Source organism: Heterocephalus glaber, unplaced genomic scaffold (genome assembly GCF_053883595.1).
Source record: "Heterocephalus glaber isolate CG9 unplaced genomic scaffold, H.glaber_assembly_v1.0 deba00000901, whole genome shotgun sequence".
NCBI classification, from domain to species: Eukaryota; Metazoa; Chordata; class Mammalia; order Rodentia; family Bathyergidae; genus Heterocephalus; species Heterocephalus glaber.
In genome coordinates this window covers 9148454-9166388 of record NW_028258171.1, presented here as the reverse complement: position 1 = coordinate 9166388, position 17935 = coordinate 9148454, and the positions used below count along the sequence as shown (strand labels likewise).

Here is a 17935-nt window from a genome sequence, read left to right as displayed (position 1 = left end):
AGAATAGCAAATGCTTGTCTTGTATATATTTTAAGACTTTCATTTATGGGATTGGTTGTTTTTTTAAAATTTTTTAAAGCATCAATCTTGAAAGAAAGTTATGCATAGTAGTTTAATTGTAAGGAAACCAACCTTAATATCTTCCACCTCCACGTATATTTTTGGGTGAGGTTCATCTACTTGAGAAAGAGCTGATGGAGTTTAAGTTCTCTTTTCCCACCTTTATGATCACTCTTAGGGCTCAGCAAACTTAATCCTATTACTGACACATTACTCCAAAGTGAAAAACTGGCAGCATACCACACAAATTGAAATTCGTCTTTGTAGGCAAAACAGTGAGCTGCTTTGAGATTTGAGTAACAGATTTTTCTTCTACTAATGTGCTTTTCATTATTTTATTTTTTTCTTTCAACATTTGTTTTTCTTTCAGCTGCATGAGTGGTCAGCTGATGAGTTATTCAAAATAATTTTTACTGCTGTAGTATGGCATTGGGTGATATTCTTCCCATTGCTTAGAAAACTTTCCAAGAATTAAAATTCTTCTTATGTGAACAAGTTTCTCAATTTTTAATTAGAAAATGGAAAATAGAAATAAGTATTATATTGATCCCCTTGTAGCATTCTAGTAATAACAGGTTGTCATTCAAGAATATGAATTAATTGGATAAAAATAGCTTCATCTCTTTGACTACTAGATACGTTTCTAATAAACACTTTAAAAATTATATAATATACTTGTTAAGGTTTGTGTTTAGATGTCCCTCCAAAGCCTTATGCAGATGAGGTGGGACTTTCTTTTTCAGAGGTAGTTGAATCTGGAATATGTGATGCTGGGGTTCAGGGCATGTGATTACTAAACCACTACATGTGAGTGATTAGTTTGGCACCACCTAATCCCAGTAGTCTGAATAAGATAAAAGGGGCAGAAAGATGCTGTTAAACTCTCTTGTTGCCTTTGCTACTTTCTGCGCACCATGTTGTTTTTTCTCTTCAGTGCTTCTTTGCCATCCCAGCCTTGGAGCCAGTCAACTATGGACTGAAACCTCTTCCCCTGTAACTTTTGGTGCCGGGTATTTTGTCTCAGCAATGAGAGAAAAGTAACTGACACAATACTTATACTTTTAAGTATATTATGTACTAATTTATTTTAGTGATAACTTAAAGAAGACTCTCAATCTCAAAACTATACTCACATTTAATCTCCAGGGAATATGAAGAACTGATTACTAAAAGATTTTTCAAACATGTTACATGAAGATGAAATTCTTTGGAGAAAAGTGAAATGAAGAATGATTCAAGGAGAAAAAGCAATGATAAATTTTCTAAGTAGACTGTTTTCAGTAGATATTCTTGAGTATCAAATTGTTTTGTAGTTCATGGATATTCTTTTTTGGGGGGGTAAAGCGGAAAGGTCTCACTACATAGTCAGACTGGCCTCAAACTCATTATGTAGCCCAGATTGGCCTTGAACTTGGGGGAATCCTCCTGCCTCAGTCTCCTGTGTGCTGAGATTACAGGTATGAGCCACCACACCCAGCTCGTTCATGTACATTCTTAAAAAAGAGTGATCTAATATAATGTATGGGACAGAAGCACATGCCTGTTCCAGCTACTCAGGAGGTTGCGATGGAATGGTTATTTGTGCCCAGGAGTTCAGGGCCAACTTGGCAACATAGTGAGAACTGTATCTAAAAAAACAAACAAGTAAACAAAAACTGATTTAATCATTTTATTTTTTAGATCTCAATAGTTAAGGTGGACCTTTGTAACTAGTTACATTTATGAGAATAATTTTTTTAAATCTCAACCTAAACACACAAGATGTGATCTAAAAATATGACGAATGTTAAAAATTTCCAAAGCTGTACACTAAAAGACGCATTTCCAGCCCCTCAAAATACTCCTCTTTGCTTTGAACACACTTATTGCATCTTTCTTTCCACTTTCTGAAGCAGTTCTGGAAGTCCTCTTTCAGGGCATTAGTTGTGCTGTCATGGCAACCTCAATGTCTTGAATGGATTAAAAGTGTTTACCTTACATGGTCATTTTGACTTTGGAGAAGAACCAGCAGTGGCATAGAGCCATATCCAGTGAATGAGGCAGATGAGGACACATCGCAGTAATTTTACAAGCCTGCTTTTCCATTGGATGACATTTGGCAGCAGCATTTCCAATGTTTTCAGTTACTCCTCATAAAGACACATGAAAGAAAATTTGCAGAACTGTTTCAGAAAGTGGAAAGAATGTTGAGATTTGTGTGTCTGAAGAAAGGGGTAGAGATTAATGGCAATGTGTCTTTTATTATATTTTTAAAATTTAAACTCTTACCATTTTTGTATCACATCTTATATGTGAAGGATTTTAAATCTTTTAGGATATATGTGAATATAAAATGTTTGCAGACCAAACTTGTGTGAAATACTCTTTAAGAGGACTTCAGGTTTTCTTGTCATACCCTGCTTCTCTCAGTCTTCTCTTCATTTCTGACAAAGCAGCTTTTTGTGAAGGGAGCTCTTGAACTACAATAAATGATTAATTATCTAATCAAACACAGTGGTCAGCTTAGATAACTAATAATAATTTTAGAGATCATCAGTCACTAAAATTGAACTAGACAACAGTGCCAGGCAGAGTTCTAGGCACTAAATACACCACCAGTCAGCAAAATAAATCCTTGTCCGCATGGACATTCTAATGAGGGGATACTGACAGCAGTTAGGTGTATATAAGGAAAATATGACAGGAGTAGACAGGAAGAGCTGGAAGAGGTGCTTAAGGCCGTTGTAAGTTTCAGTGAAATGCTTAGAAAAAGTTTTCATGCAAAGCTGATATTTCAGTATAAACCTTAAAGAAGCAGCGAAGTAAGACATGTAAATATCTCATGCAAAACATTAATTGGAAAAGGAAAATGTCCCAGAGGTGAGATCACATCAAATATTGCTGAAGAAAGCATCAGGATGTATTGATGAATGTGAACTACGAGAGTGTAGGATATAAGGTTGAGGGAAGCAAGGCACCTAGAACACAGGGCCATGTCAGCTATCAATATCAGAAGGACTTCGGTTTTGATTCTATGCCGGCAGTTATTCGTAGTGCTTTGAACAGATGCTACAGGCCACGGCCAAGCAGTGTCTCAGTGAAATTCATTTTTGAAGCTGAGCTCTCTTAACCCATAACTACATACATCTTTTCTCTTTGTTTAATGCCTTTTTCTTTCCTTACCTCTCTTGTTTTTGTCTCTGACCTTTTCTCCTTTTTAACTCTAATTGTAACAAAATAATATTTTTTGTGATTTGTTGTTTTTAATAAAAATTGTGTCTCATTTCCCCTCAAGTTAAAAAAGTCTATCTAATTAAACTACAATCGAGAAAATAAATATTCAGCTTAAAATCCAAACTAAGTAGATGAAGTTCTTCCCCTAATGGTGGATAAGAATACCCTTCCAGAAAAACGACCTTCTGTTTAGCCTATCTTTGATAAGTATAAAAGATGAGTACTTGAATGCATTGTGTTGTTGGGAAAAAGAAGAAAATAGGTGGACTGTTCTAATGGAGAAATACGGTGAAATGTGGAAGTAAGGTAGACCTGAGAAAGGTAGGTGAGACAAGACAGATAGTGTAATGAGAGTTTACATGGGTGATCGCCAGCCAATAATAAATTCCTGATGGAGCTGAAAGAAAATGGTTAAAATAGTTTTGGAGGCCTGAGTGTTTAATATTTTATTTTACTGTTGTTCACTTGATAATTCTATCATGTAATTACAGTGTATCCTCCACTCCCAATTCTCCCCCAATTTAGCATCTCTTACACATGCTCCGTGTTAATCACCTCTTGGTGACATCAAATTAAAGCAACTGTGTTATATATGTTGATATGGGGCACGAGGAAGAAAATGTCCATGGGAGTTATATAGAAGTGATATCAGAGATTCAGAAAAAAATGGAAATATGAATTAAAATACACACACTCACAAATAACCCAAGCCTTGAGGAATTTGTAGGAATCTGGAGGTGTGCATTAAGCTTCCCATTAGACAGTGGGAGAATGGAAGAGACAGTAAAAGAATCAACTTAATTTTGTATAAATACATCCATAAATTGGATGACTTCAGTTTACACTTGAGCTACACAAACATGTGCAATTACTTGTTTCTAGTAACATATATTTTCCAATCTCATTTACCAAACGAGAAGGACAAACAAGCATGCTCATGCTCAGGCACAAGAGTGATGGCCTGGAATCTTATTTTGTGTTAGAACTGCAATGCTTGGAAAGAAGAACTGGAAGAATAGGAAGTGGCATGACTAGTGGATGCCAGCATGAAAACTATACAGCTTGTAAACCAGATTGCCTCCCGACCCCTTTACCGAGGATTGAACCCAGGGCCTTCACACTGAGGTGTATCCCAGCCATTTTAATTTTTCTTTTTATTATGAGACAGGGTCGCCTTAAGTTAAGTTGTTAAGTTGCCCAGGGTGAGGTCAAACTTGTGCTCCTCCTGTCTCAGCATCCCACAGTGCTGAGATTACAAGTATGCACCACAGCACCCGCCTCCAATTGCCATTTTTAACTAATAAAACAAAGATGAAAAGCCCACTTGCAATGAAATTTCATCTTACAGGAATTATGAAAATCAAAAGGAAAGTGAGGAGGGAAAGGTAAAGCCTTGGATATTTTCATATTGGAGAAGTAGCTGCAGATATATTTTGAAAGGTTTCTACAGAGGTATGTGTCGGCCAGGTGGACAAAACTGAGGACTAGCTGCCTGAACCCAGATGTATTTACAAATACACTGAATACACAAGTTGGATCAGGTTATCCCCTGGTTTAGAAATGCCCATAGGATCCCCCTATCTGCAAAAAACAACGTCATCCTCTTGCTCTTCCTTCAATTCCTAGGACTTCTTGAATGTCGTCGTGCTTTAGACAAACCCATTCCATGCTCTTCTGACATAGCAGTGCTCCTTCATGCTACCAGGCCTGACCCAGGATTTGGAATATCTTTTTTTCTCGTCAGGGTATCATCTCTCCAATTCTAATCCTTTTAGAATTCTGTGGTATTTTAAAACAACAGAAACATCGTCAGCTTCAATAATTTAATAATTTTAGATGCTCACAATAGTTTTAGACTTTTCCCTTCTACTTGATAGCTGCGTTTTTGGTTTTTTTCTTTTTTTCCAATGCCAGAGATCCAACCCAGGACCTTGCACTTGCGAGGCAGGCGTGGTACCACTAAGCTACAGCCTAGCCTGATAGCTGCATTCTTATACCAAGTTATTCGATCTCTATAACTCTCTATAACTCCTTCAGTTTGCATTCTTCTACCTTCCCACAAATTGTTTTACCTTTTTGTAATTGAGTTAAGGTGATTAGATAGTTTATTCAAGACCTATCTAGTGCTGTGCTAAGAAATAGAGTTAAACCCGAAGAGACAGATCACTAAAGATGATATACACATGGCTAACAAGCAAATGAAAAGATGTTCCCCATCCCTGATTAGAGAAATTTGAATCAAAACAACAGTAAGAATGGCTACTATTAAAACAAAACTGAAAATAAAAAGTATTTGTGTGGATGTGGAGAAGTTGAAAGCCTCAGTTGGAATATAAAATGATACATTTGCTATGGAAAGGAGGATGGCAATTCCTCAAAAAATTAAAAATAGAACTTCAGTATGATTGAACAATCCCCCCTGAGGTACATATCTGTATTAGAAAGGGGTACTTGAAGAGACATATATGCACACCCATGTTCATACCAACATTATTCACAATAGGTGCAAGTGAAAGCAACCCCACTGTCTATTAAATGTTGTATACACAGACAACTGAAAATTATTCAGCCTTAAAAATGAAAAAAAATGATGCGACATACTGAATATGGATGAATCATAAGACCATTGTGCTAGTTGAATTAACCTACTCACAAGACAAATAATATATGATTTGATTTATATGTGGGATCTAATGTAATAAAAGGGAATTGTTCTTTAATGGATATAGAGTTTTGGTTTTTCAAGGTGAAAAAATTCTGGAGATTTATTGCACAACAATGTGATGCTACTTAACACTAATAGTTAAGATGTTGAGGGAAAAAAAGCACAGAAAAAATTGTTAATTTTTCTTGTTTTAATTGGGACTTTTTTCTCACCTTGTCCTCTTCTAACCCCTTTTGATTCCAATTAGTAATTGTCTCAGTTGTCCCAATGATAATAATAATAGACTCTTTACCTCATCATCTTTGTCACAAGCGTGTCCCTTGAAGGCAGAATTTCAGTCCTAATACCGCTTACTTCTCCCTAGCTTTGTGATTAATGACCCAGAACAAGTGCCAAATAAATTTGTTGACTAAATGAATGAGTAATGAACAGAAACATCAGTCATTTGCAATACCATTTATCAATTTCAACCCATTTTCCAGCTTTAAAAAAAACTAGCTAAGTGGAGAATAAGCCACCACACAATGGAGCCACCTTGAAGTGCTAGGACACATACTACATGGCCAGCAGGGTCCTACCATGCAAATACGAGACTGACATTCATTGCAAGTTTGTAAATAGGAGAGACTTTGACTTTTTTGAAGAATGTTACTTGTAGGTGCCTGAGGCTGAATAATAAATTGTTTTCTCAATTTCATAAAGTAAAGAAAAGCTGTCAAAGAAGTATTGACTGAGATATTGATAATGTTAGATTTTTTGCCAATTTTAGACATTCTATTTTTATAAGACTTTTTTTTAGACAAGTGGTTCTCTGCTTTCTTGCAAAATGAAAATAGGTAGCATATAACATGTAAAAGTTATTTTCTTCCTTTACTGGGACATCACTTTCACTTTACGCTTCCCCTTTGTTAATTCTTTCTGTATGCAAATGTGCAGATATGTTTAGCATTTTGATGTATGTCAAACTCAGAATTCAAGTCTTTGCTCCCAGACTATCTTCCTGTCAACACGTGCTTTACCACCAAAATGGAAGAATGGTGGTAATCTCAGTTTGCAGGAAAAACACAGCATGTTTGTTGATTCAGTTGTTTTAGTTTTATGTATTTCTTCCATAAATAGTTTTAAACATTTGGTGTCATCACAAGTTCACAGGATTATGAAAAAATAACCAGCCAGATCACATAATAGAAATAAGCAAAATTGTTTAGATTTTTTCTTGCTTTTTTTTTTTTTTTAACATGGGGCCTGTGTGTACACTATCATTATTTTTCCTGTGAGGAAATAATGCCCTCCACAGTGAAATATATCACAACCCTATCCTGTTCTGCAAGTGGATTGCCTGAGTAAGTCTGAGAGTTCATTTAGTATTTAAGTCCATCTTATTTTTAATTGATTTTATTCCATGTGCGAATCTGGCATTTAGGAATTTGAGGCTTTCTGTGCTTTAAACTCCCTTTTCATCATCCCTCTTTCTCTTGATGTGTGTGGACCTGATAAAACAAGAATGGCACTGTCTTACCGCCTTACACATCCGTGTCGAGGATGAGTTTGTGTGCAGAAGGAAGGATCACTGTGGTGAGGGAACAGCAATGCCAGTGCCAAGAGCGGACGCTGGAGGGTGTGGTTACAGCCCCAGCCTTCATTCCCTATGGTTCCTTCCCTTCCTTCCACCACAAATTAAAATAACGATAAGTGTAAAAATTACTAAGGTACAAGGGAAACCTACCTTAGTGAGTCAGTTATGATTATTTTCTTGGTGGGATTAATTCAAAATCTAGTTACTTTTTGAAGTTGAAAGTACTTCTTTCAAATAATAAGTGGAGATAGCCAGATTTCATAGTTTTTTCCTTATATTTATTGAATATATTTATTTATATTTGTCTGTTTGGTTCTTGGGATTCAATGCATGACTTCTTACATGTAATGCATATGTAATGTAATGCATGATTTCTCACATGTAAGTACTGCTCTACAACTGAGCTGCATCTCTAGCCCTTCCCCTGAATTTTTCAAAGAAGTAGATATTCTTTGGTTTTAAGTCTGCATATTTTACTTCCAAACGACTTGGTGTCCACCGAAATGAGTTGTATTGATTTATGGAGAAGCTAAACCTTTCAGTAAACTTTTTGTGAAGCAATGACCAAGTGATATGTACTTGCAATAGCTGTACTTTTATTGAAAATAATGTTAGATTTGTAAAATGGTGTTATGGTTTAGAGGAACAAGGTACCCCAAAGATGTCATGTGCTCATAAGTGGGGCTTTTCAAAGGTGATTGGATTATGGGCTAGTGTAGCTGGCTTGCTGTTATAAGAGGCAGGTGTATCTCCATCCCCAGCTCCTCTCTTGTGTTTCTGCTTCCTGACCACCATGATGTGAGCAGCTTTTCTTTCAAAGCCATTTTTCACCATGCAATTTTTACTTTAAGCCAACCAACCATGGACTGAAACTTCTGAAACTGTGAGCCAAAATAAACCCATCTTCCTTTAAGTTGTAGATGTTAGCTGTTGTGTCTCAGCAATGGAGAAAGTGACTAAGGTTTATTCATCTCCGTTAGAATGTACAGATATGATATATATATTATATATATGTAATATATATAATATATAATATATAAGTATATATTATATATAATATATATACTGTAGGGCTTATGAATCAAAATAGATAAGACCTTATATTTCTTTCATTCATGTGTAGGATGAAATGCTTACAGTGCCTTAGTCACTTTTCTCATTGCTGGGACAAAATACCTAACACCCTTATGATAAAGGAGAAGAGTATTATCTGGGGTCACAGCTTATAGAGTTTTCAATCCACTGTTGGCTGGGTCCAAGGCATGCAGCCTGGCTGAGGGGCATGGCAGTGGAGAAACAGTTTATGGCATGATGGCAGGAAGCAGACAAGAGATCAAAGGAGGAGGGAGCAAGATAGGTCCTTCTAGGCTATGCCCCCAGAGATCCATTCCTCCCATCAGGCTTTACCTCCCAACATCACATTTAGATAAAAACTCATCAGTGGACATATCCACTGATAAGTACTACACTCCCATGATCCAATCACCTCCCCAAAGCCCCACCTATGAACATATAAGGCTTTGGCTAGACATCTAGAGATAAACCATAATAGGAACTACTCTCATTTTGGAAAATATAACAGTATACAGGATATATAAAGTCTAGCTTGTTATGAAGCTTACACTTCAGTGAGGAAACAATGAACAATTAAAAATTAAAACAAGTGAAATAACTTCTAATCACAGTAAGTACCGTGGAGTATAAAAGTAGGCAGTGAGGCAGAGAGGGACTTTTCAGGGGACAGCAGGGCCACCTGGGATGGAATGACTGAAGCAGAGCTTCAGAAATGGTGACATCAGGCAGCTGTTATCTAAATCATGATCAAGAGCTGAACTATGTGAAGAATTCTGGTGTGGTTCATGAGGGAGAAGGTAGATGAAATAGCAGGTGGGCAGGTCCTGAGGCACAACCAATATGAAGAATTCTAAGAAGAGAAAAGCAAACATATATGAAAAACGAAGTCACTGGGCATTTTAAAGCTCCGTGATAGATAAGAGAAGTGAGAAGCTATTAGTGATGTTTAAAGAAGGCTATCATCATTGAATTTTCGTTTATGCTTTAACTGTATTTTTCTTTCTTATTGTAACAAGAATGAACCGCAGGGTGAGAAATAATAAAAGCAAATCCACACATTAAGAAGTGATGGATATGTTTCCGATGAGATGGAAAGTGGCCTGGATTGCACAGTATCAGTGGATGCAAGTCTGTAAGTTCAAGTATTGATGCCATAGACCTCACCTTTCAATGGGAGCAGAAGCAAGGAGTTTGTGACTATGTTTTAAGACAATATCTTAATTTTCTAAAACAAGAACCTAGGATGGTGTTTTAATATATTCAGGCTGCTGTGACACAGTGCTATCAACAACAGAAAGTTATTTCTCACAGTTCTGGGGCCCAGGAAGGTCAAGATCGAGGTGCCAGCATAGCTGCTGTCAGGTGAGCCCTTTCTGACCTGGTGGAAGGAGGAGCTCTGTCCCTTCAGCTCCTTTGAAGGGTTGGAGTCTCTAATTCCTCACAACTGGGGATTAGGTTTCAGCATATAAATTCAGGAGCATCCAAACATTCAGTCCATAGAAAAAGGTGCTTAATTTATGAAATGATAGGTAAGACAGACAAACAAATGATAAAGCTTTTAAAACACCATGCCCTTGACCAATGGCCATCTTGTTGCCTGAAGCCAGCGTGGATGGAGCCATTTGGCCCATTACAGGTTTTCAGTATTCTGCCTCCCGTGTCCAGAGAGTTGCTGTGGCTTTGGCCGTAAAATCTTCCCACAAAAGAGTCCAAGCTGCTGTGATATCTTTTGCTCATCTTTGAGGCTAGGAGTTCAAAGACTCAGCGTCAAATCTAATGTGCAGCGGCACCACAGGTACAGTGGTGAATGAGTCCCCTTCCCCAGAATTTCCTTTCATGGCACCAAATCTCCTGAGACCTTTACAACCATTATTTGGCCTTCTGGATATAACCATAATAGGCTGTGGTGCTGTCATAGCTTTTCAACAGTGCAAAGGTCTGTTTCCTTTCAATAGGAGTGCCACTTTACAGATGCAGTGTTGTTCCTTGTCGCCTATAGTTATCGACTTGCTAGATCAGTATTTGCTACATAAATACAAAGAATACACTAGTGAATTTTTTTTTTCAAAAAATGAGTGTCATGTTCTTTAGTCCTTGAGCTCATTTCTATCCTACTGTTTATAGGAACATCTCAATCTCTTTCTCTAAAACAATAGGGTATCCTGTAATGACTCATTGTCGTCTCTTAATATTAAACTCTGGAGAAGGTACAGAGATGAAATGAATTATGGTCAAAAGGATTAATGTAAACATAAATTTAACATCTGAATTTCAGGAAATTGTATTAACAACAAGTATTCCAGTTTTTCTAAGTTCTTACAATGGTGTTAATTAAAATTATTTTAATAAACCAATCTAGATATTAAAGAAATTTTAAAAAGATTTAAAATACGGCTTTGATAAACCTAATACTGTGTTACTATTAAGCAATTGTTGTTTCCTAGCTACCCATAAGATTTACAATTATTCTGATGCTCAAGAAGTATGTTTTGTAAATTCAATCCAAACTAAACTACAATAAATTTCAGACCATATCGTTTATGTGCTATGAACCTCTATTCATTTGAGAGCTCATTTTATTATTATAAAACAATATAATTTTAGACATCAGAAATTTTTCATATTTTCAAAAATACAGTCTTCATTTTGATTCTGAATTCTATCCTGTCTGAATCATTTCCTATGACTACTGTGCAGCAAATCCATATAGAAAATGATCTTCTTTCATTAATGTATTTTCCTAAATTTTATAACATGACATTTTCTCTGTTCTCTGAGACTTATGTAAAACGTGATAAGAAGGCTGAGGCAGGAGTATCCAAAGTTTGATTGTGCCTGAGTAATTTAGCAAGACTTTGGCTGAGAATTAAACAAACAACAAAAAAATTAAAAAGGCTGGGAGTACAGCTCAGTAGTAGAGGCCTGGGTTTCATTGTCAGAAAGACAAAGTAAACGAAAAACATGCGAGGCATGTTTTTCTACATTATGTTTCCCTACTGGTATTATTCTCCCTTATTTTTATGCTTTCAATAAAATGTCATCATTTGCATTCCACTACCTTTTGCATAATGTTAATTATTCTTTCCTATCTTTCTTAGACTTTTCCATATCTAACAAATACATATTAACTCTCAAATTCTGTCGCTCCCCCAGGCACTATGGTATATTCACACATTTAGTTCTGGCTCTTCGCTGGGAAGGGCCCTGCAGCAGGCTCCTGAGCTGAAATACTCTTCTATAGCTTGAAGGCTCCAGAGTCAGCCCCCTCTTGTCCTGCAAAGATTTAATTTTTCTTCTGTCCAAAATGGTCTTGGCAGTAACAAACCACTTCAGATACAGCTTGAAGAATAGCATCACATTTTAACACCCAAAGCTATTTAATTAACTCTGTCCTGGGCATTTGGAAACCGAGGTTCCCATAATGTAGCAGGGACCTCTGCTGATATTGGCCATGAACATCAGCTAGTGCTTGGGGCATCTTCTTCCTCTTCCAGACTGTGTTCCTACCCTCTTCCAGATGCTGAACTCTCAGGGATCCTCTGGACTTTCACTGATGAATCCACCTGCGGTGATTTTCTTCATCACTTGTTCCGAGACCTCAGGTTTCTGACTCCCTCCTGTTACTTTTCTTCATGTTTCTTTTGGCAACCTTGATACACTTTCAAATTTAAAAAAAATAAGTCAATGGAGGTGTTCTGGGGCCCATGCAGGTGACTGACTGTGCCGCCAGTCCTTTCATGGGGAATGTGTTATCCTTTCCATGCCATGCTCTACTAAGTAATTGGTTCACTCCACACTTATTTGGAGGAACTCATTACAAGCTGTCTATGTCAACCTCTAATACCTATTAGCAGCTTCTTCTAGCGATTGGATGTAAGTATATAGTAGGTATATAGTAGCAGACAGTTCCTACACTGATCGGTGAGATTGCAAGTTGCACTAGGGGAGCTTGGGAAATTGCCACATCTGGGAGTACATTGACATAGGTTTCTTCACATCTCCTAGAGCAGCCTTTCAGAGATTGGATCAGGACCTTGAGGGCTGATGCTTTTTGAGCCAGTTATTAATGGGAACAAACTGAAAACTGGACTCATCAATGACTGGAAAGAGATCATCCAGTCATGTTTTGCACATACATGGTGCTCAGTGTGTATTTGTAAAATTAACAGGCAGAAAGAAACACACAAATCTGCCAATTAGCATAAACTTCAAGTTAATTTCTAGAGAAAGGTAAAGGGTGAAGAACATAGAGAACAGAGCAGCACCATGGGGATGAACTTGGAGAGGCCTGGGCTTTGAGCAGAAGTGCTCCTCTTCCTCCTCCTCCTCCTCCTCCTCTTCCTCCTCCTCCTCCTCCTCAGAGCTCACCTCCACTGCTCATTTGTTCTCCCACGAGGGAGAAACTAATTTCTCCTTACCTGGATTGCCTCCTGTGCAAAATACAGGTAATAAGGGCAACTACTTCCTGGTACTCTTATGAGTTTTAAATGAGGTGGTCAAAAGCCTTTGAGGAACATGTGTGCACGGAGCTGGATCTGCATCTATGGTTGCAACTATTGACTTGGGTAGATAGAGTAGGGTGTTACAGTAACCAAATGAGCTTTTTAATTAGGTGATAAGCTGTTTTAACACATTCTTTAGTTTCAGTTATTTATTTTTATTAGTATATGTTTGCAGTGCATGTTTACTTTCCTTATGTAGAATCGGTGCATGTACACAGCACATCATAATTCTTTTTTCATGCCCTTTCCCTCCCTTTCCAACCCCCTCCCTCCATGTATTGAGCACCTTCCCATTTGAGGAAGATACATCTTCTTCTTATTATCTATCTTTTATTTTAATCTTTATTTATGATTTGTATTTCTCATATAAGAGAAACCATGCGATATCTAAAGCTTGTGTGTCTGACTTACTTCACTTAACATTATGGTCTCAAGGAGCATCCATTTCCCTACAAATGACTCAAGTTTATCTTTCTTTATGGCAGAGTTGTACTCCATTTTTTGTAAATATCACATTTTCCTTATTCATTCAACTGTTGATAACATGTAGGCCAGTTCCAAGATTTAGCTACCATGAATTGTGCTGCAATAAACGTGTGTGTGTGTGTGTGTCACTGTCATGCTATGCTTTTAACTCTTTAAGGAAGATACCTAGATAGGGGATGAGTGGGACAAATGGAATTTCTAGTTTAAGCTTTTTTGAGGAATATTCTGTTGATTTCTATAATTATTGTACTAGTTAATATCACCACCAAAAATGTAGAAGGGTTTTTCCTTTTTCCCCACAGCTTCTCCAGCATTCATTATCATTTGATTACTTGATGATGGCCATTCTTTCTGGGGTAAGATGAAATTTCAGTGTTGTTTTAATTTGCATTTCTCTAATGGCCAATTACTTTGAGCATTTCTTCATGTATTTATTTGTACTTGTTCTTCTGTGAAGTGTCTATTCATTTCACTTGCCCATTTTTTGTTTGGGTCTTATTTTTAGTCTGGGGATTCCAAATTTTTTGAGAACTTTATATATTTTTCTGTTGTAGAATAACTGGCATTTTCCCCCATTCTGTAGGTTTTCTGTTCATTCTGTTGGTTGTTTCTTTTGCTGTGCAGAAGCTTTTTAATTTGATATGATCCCATTTCTTGATTATCAGTACTATTTCCTGTGCAAGCAGGGTTTTGTTCAGAAAGTCCTTGCCTACACCTGTAATTTCAAAGATTTTATCTATTTTATTATCCAGCAGATTGTTTCTGTTTTAACCTTTAGTTCTTTGATCCATTTTGATTTTAGTTTAGTACATAGTGAGAGACACAGGTCTAGATTCAAACTGCTGCATGTACATAGCCAGTTTTCCCAAAACCATGTATTAGGGAAGTTGTCTTTCTTCCAGTATTTGTTTTTGGCCTCTTTGTCAAAGATCAAATAGTTGAACGTGCATGGAGTTGTTTCTGCATCCTCCATTCTGCTCCACTGATCTGCATGGCTGCTTTTGTGCCTGTGCCATGCTGTTTTTAGCACTGTAGCTTTGTAATATAACTTTGAGTCCAGGATTGTTATTCCTGCTGCCTTTTTCTTGTTGCCCAGGATTGCTTTTGCTACCCTGGTTCCATAGGCATCTTGGACTTGTTTTCTCTAATTCTGTGAAGACTGTTTTTTGGTATTTTGATTGGAATTATGTTAAATCTGTGTATCAATTTGGAACTGCAGACTTTTTGAGTACATTGACTGTGCATATCTAGAAACAGGGGATATCTTTCCATTTATGGAAGTTTTTTTGAATAGAAATAAGCATATATTTAAAATTCTATATATTTACAAAACATGCCACCACTGTGCATCGAGTTTTACAACTTCCTTTTATACTTAAATCAAATCCTGGACAATTTTCTGTTTAGAACATATAAAGTTTTCTATTTTTTCAGTATTTCTTTTTTTTTTTTTGAAAAACTGTTAATTTATTGATTCAAAGTTGTTTTTTTTTTTTTTTTAAAAAAAATCCCCAATGCATGCAGTTCAGGGGTAAGTATCACATTTGTAGCACATTTTTTGAGGCTTGACACAAAAGTATGCATCACCTGTATAATCCTATCAGTATTTCTTAGAGTTGAGGAAAATTTCTGAAATCATTTAGTCTATCCTTCTACTTTCATAACATAATTAATTAGACTTCTTTAAGGACCAGTTTTTCAATTCCTTACAATGAGAAGTCTGGAATCCTAAATAATATGTCATAGTTAGTACTTGGTTCTTTTGTCATTGTTATTGCTTTTATAGTGATTCCCCTCCACGAAAAGGGAAAATAGCTCTTGTTATTAGTAAAGCTCTAAATTATTAGTAGTGGATAAAGATTAAAACCTGTGTAATCACCTGAAATATTGTACACAGAGCAATGGCATAATTACATATAGAGTAATCTTTTAAAATCCAGGTAAAAATAATGGATTGAACACATGCATTAAGACTATAATGTTATAACATTACAAAAATGACAACTGGAATGGCAAAGGAGATGCCAGTACACAAACTGTTGGAAGATAAAGAGCAGCTGGCCAACATACAAGGTGAAATAAAGCTGAATTCAGAGCCAGTGTTGCTATGTCAGAGAAGAAATGTGATTTACTGAACAAAGTCCCTACTTTCTATCATTAAATGCTTATATTCCAGCACCAAGTACCTCTGGAAATGTTGTGGATGGTAAGGCTAAAAGAACCAAAAAACAAAACATGGAGAATTGGCTGAAAGTCTGTTTAAAGAGAAATTGGAGCCAGGAGCAGTGGCACATGCCTGTAATCCCAGTATTTCTGAAGGTTGAGGTAGGAAGATTCCAAGTTCCAGCCTAGCCTGAGCAATTTACCAAATTAGTGAGACCCTGTCTCAGAAAATACATTTTACAAAGGGCTGGTATTGCAGTTCAGTGCAGATGTCTTGGTTACAGTCCTCAGTACAAAGGAAAAGAAAAGAAAAGAAAGAAAAAGAAAGGAAAGGAAAAGAGTAAAAAGAAATTAGATCTGAATCCTCTCTCCTAGACTCTGCATAGTTAAAGATTACTCCTCCCACATCTCGAAAGAAGATGAAGGTGTTACACTTTAGGAATGGTAAATGGAAGATGCTTTAAAAAAAATGGGGGGAAGAAAGAATCTCAAACATACTGTTATCAGCAGTCTCGAAGAGAACAGCCTGGCACGCCATCATATAATGAAGATCACAGCTAACAAATCTCAGCTGGCAGCATAAAATTGCCAATCAGGTTTTTAGTTCTGCTTTTAAATATGAGCTATGATCACTACATATTTGAGGAAAACATCTAAGATGAAAGATGGAGGCGAGTACAAAGAAGCAAAAACATAGGAGGTCTTGGCAATTAAAGATCAGGTATTTGTGAGGGAAATTGCAATCGGAGGTTTGGAAATTAAAGAAGTCTCGCAGCCAAGAGAACAAGCAAATTATGAAGTAGAAATCAGGAGAACAAAGAACAAAGTCTGTTCCAAGTGGGCTATCTTTTGAATATATGAGTTCCAGAAAAATAGGAACAGTAAAACAGGAACGTAGCTATCAAAGAGTGGCTGCAATAATTTTCCCACAATACAAAGGGGAGCGCAGGAGAGAAGCACTTTGAAAATGAATCTTGGTGATGAGGTAGAGGGACATTCGGAGATCACAGCTGCTGAGCACATTCAGAAAGCATGCGCTGCAGGGTGGGGAGCTAGGAGCTCTGGGAAGGGCCGTCTTCATGCAAGAAGAAGCGAATGAAACAGTAGACTCATTTTTATAAGCAGAGAGATAAGCATTCTGGCAGAAAAGTGAGAGTTAATGAAAACTGTGTAGAAAGGGATCAAACATTATGATTTACTTCAAAGAAAACCCCAAAGTGATTGAAGAAAGGAATTTTTCATACTCTCCTAAATGTCTCAGCAGTGCATAGTATTGCAATTCTGTAAACACTGTGTGCTGATTAAATGAAAACTATAATAGAACTGCATTTGGGAATATAATGACTTGGAAGCGTGTTGTTTATGTGTCTGCACCTTTCTATTTGTGGTGCAGGTGCTGAGGCAGGAAATAAAAGAGGGTTAATTCTCATTTTCCACAGTGGAAATCCAGTACACAGAGTCTTAAACAGAAATGGAAAGAAGAAACATTTAAAGCTGTGAAAATCAGTATTATAAGATATGCTCAAAAGGTTGAAATATATCCTTTGGGTAAGCAGACGTGTGTTCACGTGGGTACAGACGTGTGTTCACGTGGCTGTGAGTAGTGTTTATATTTTAGAAAGAGAAATCTCTTCAAATGATTTGATACCATCTTGTATATATAATTTTGATTAAAATGTATGGGGACAAAATGGGTAGTGTTTCTATAACATAATACTCGCAGCATATTCACAATTAGACTTTAAAAAACCAAATCATAGAAAGGAAAATTGTTTATAAATCTCACTTGTGAAAAACAATGGCCTTACCTTCTACTGAATTATTCAGGTATTTGGTGAAAAGCCAGAAGAAAAAAATTATGAGACTTCTGTATCATATATTTTACCATTATTAACTTCAGTATTAATTTCTTTAAGAAGTAAATATTGAAAATCCCAAAAATGAAAATCCCAAATAATCTCTGTGTGTGTGTGTGTGTTTGTGTGTGGTACTGGTGATTGAACCCTGGGCAGCCTTCTCACGAGCTATATTTGTAGATCTTTTTGCATTTTTATGACATAGACTATTGCTAAATTGCTAAATTGAGCAGGCTGGACTGAAACTTGCAATCTTTTTGCCTCAGTTTCCCACAGTGCTGGGATTACAGGCATATACCACCACTCAAATACCTTTTATGACATGAGTAGTGTGTGTCTT

The 17935-nt window shown here is 36.7% G+C and overlaps 1 protein-coding gene across 2 annotated transcripts in view; it reads left to right on the top strand.

The window, feature by feature from the left end:
* The window catches only part of Mdga2 (MAM domain containing glycosylphosphatidylinositol anchor 2), an 801066-nt gene that overhangs the window by 399011 nt on the left and 384120 nt on the right, over positions 1-17935 (top strand). The window contains exon 1 of one of the 2 annotated variants that reach the window (XM_087207963.1): positions 13909-13932. The exons of the other annotated variant lie outside the window; for it this stretch is intronic. Within the exon in view, the coding sequence (XP_087064089.1) occupies positions 13912-13932 (21 nt within the window). The 5' untranslated portion in view covers positions 13909-13911. Of the gene's footprint in view, positions 1-13908; positions 13933-17935 lie in introns of those variants that run through there. 2 annotated transcript variants of the gene reach the window in all.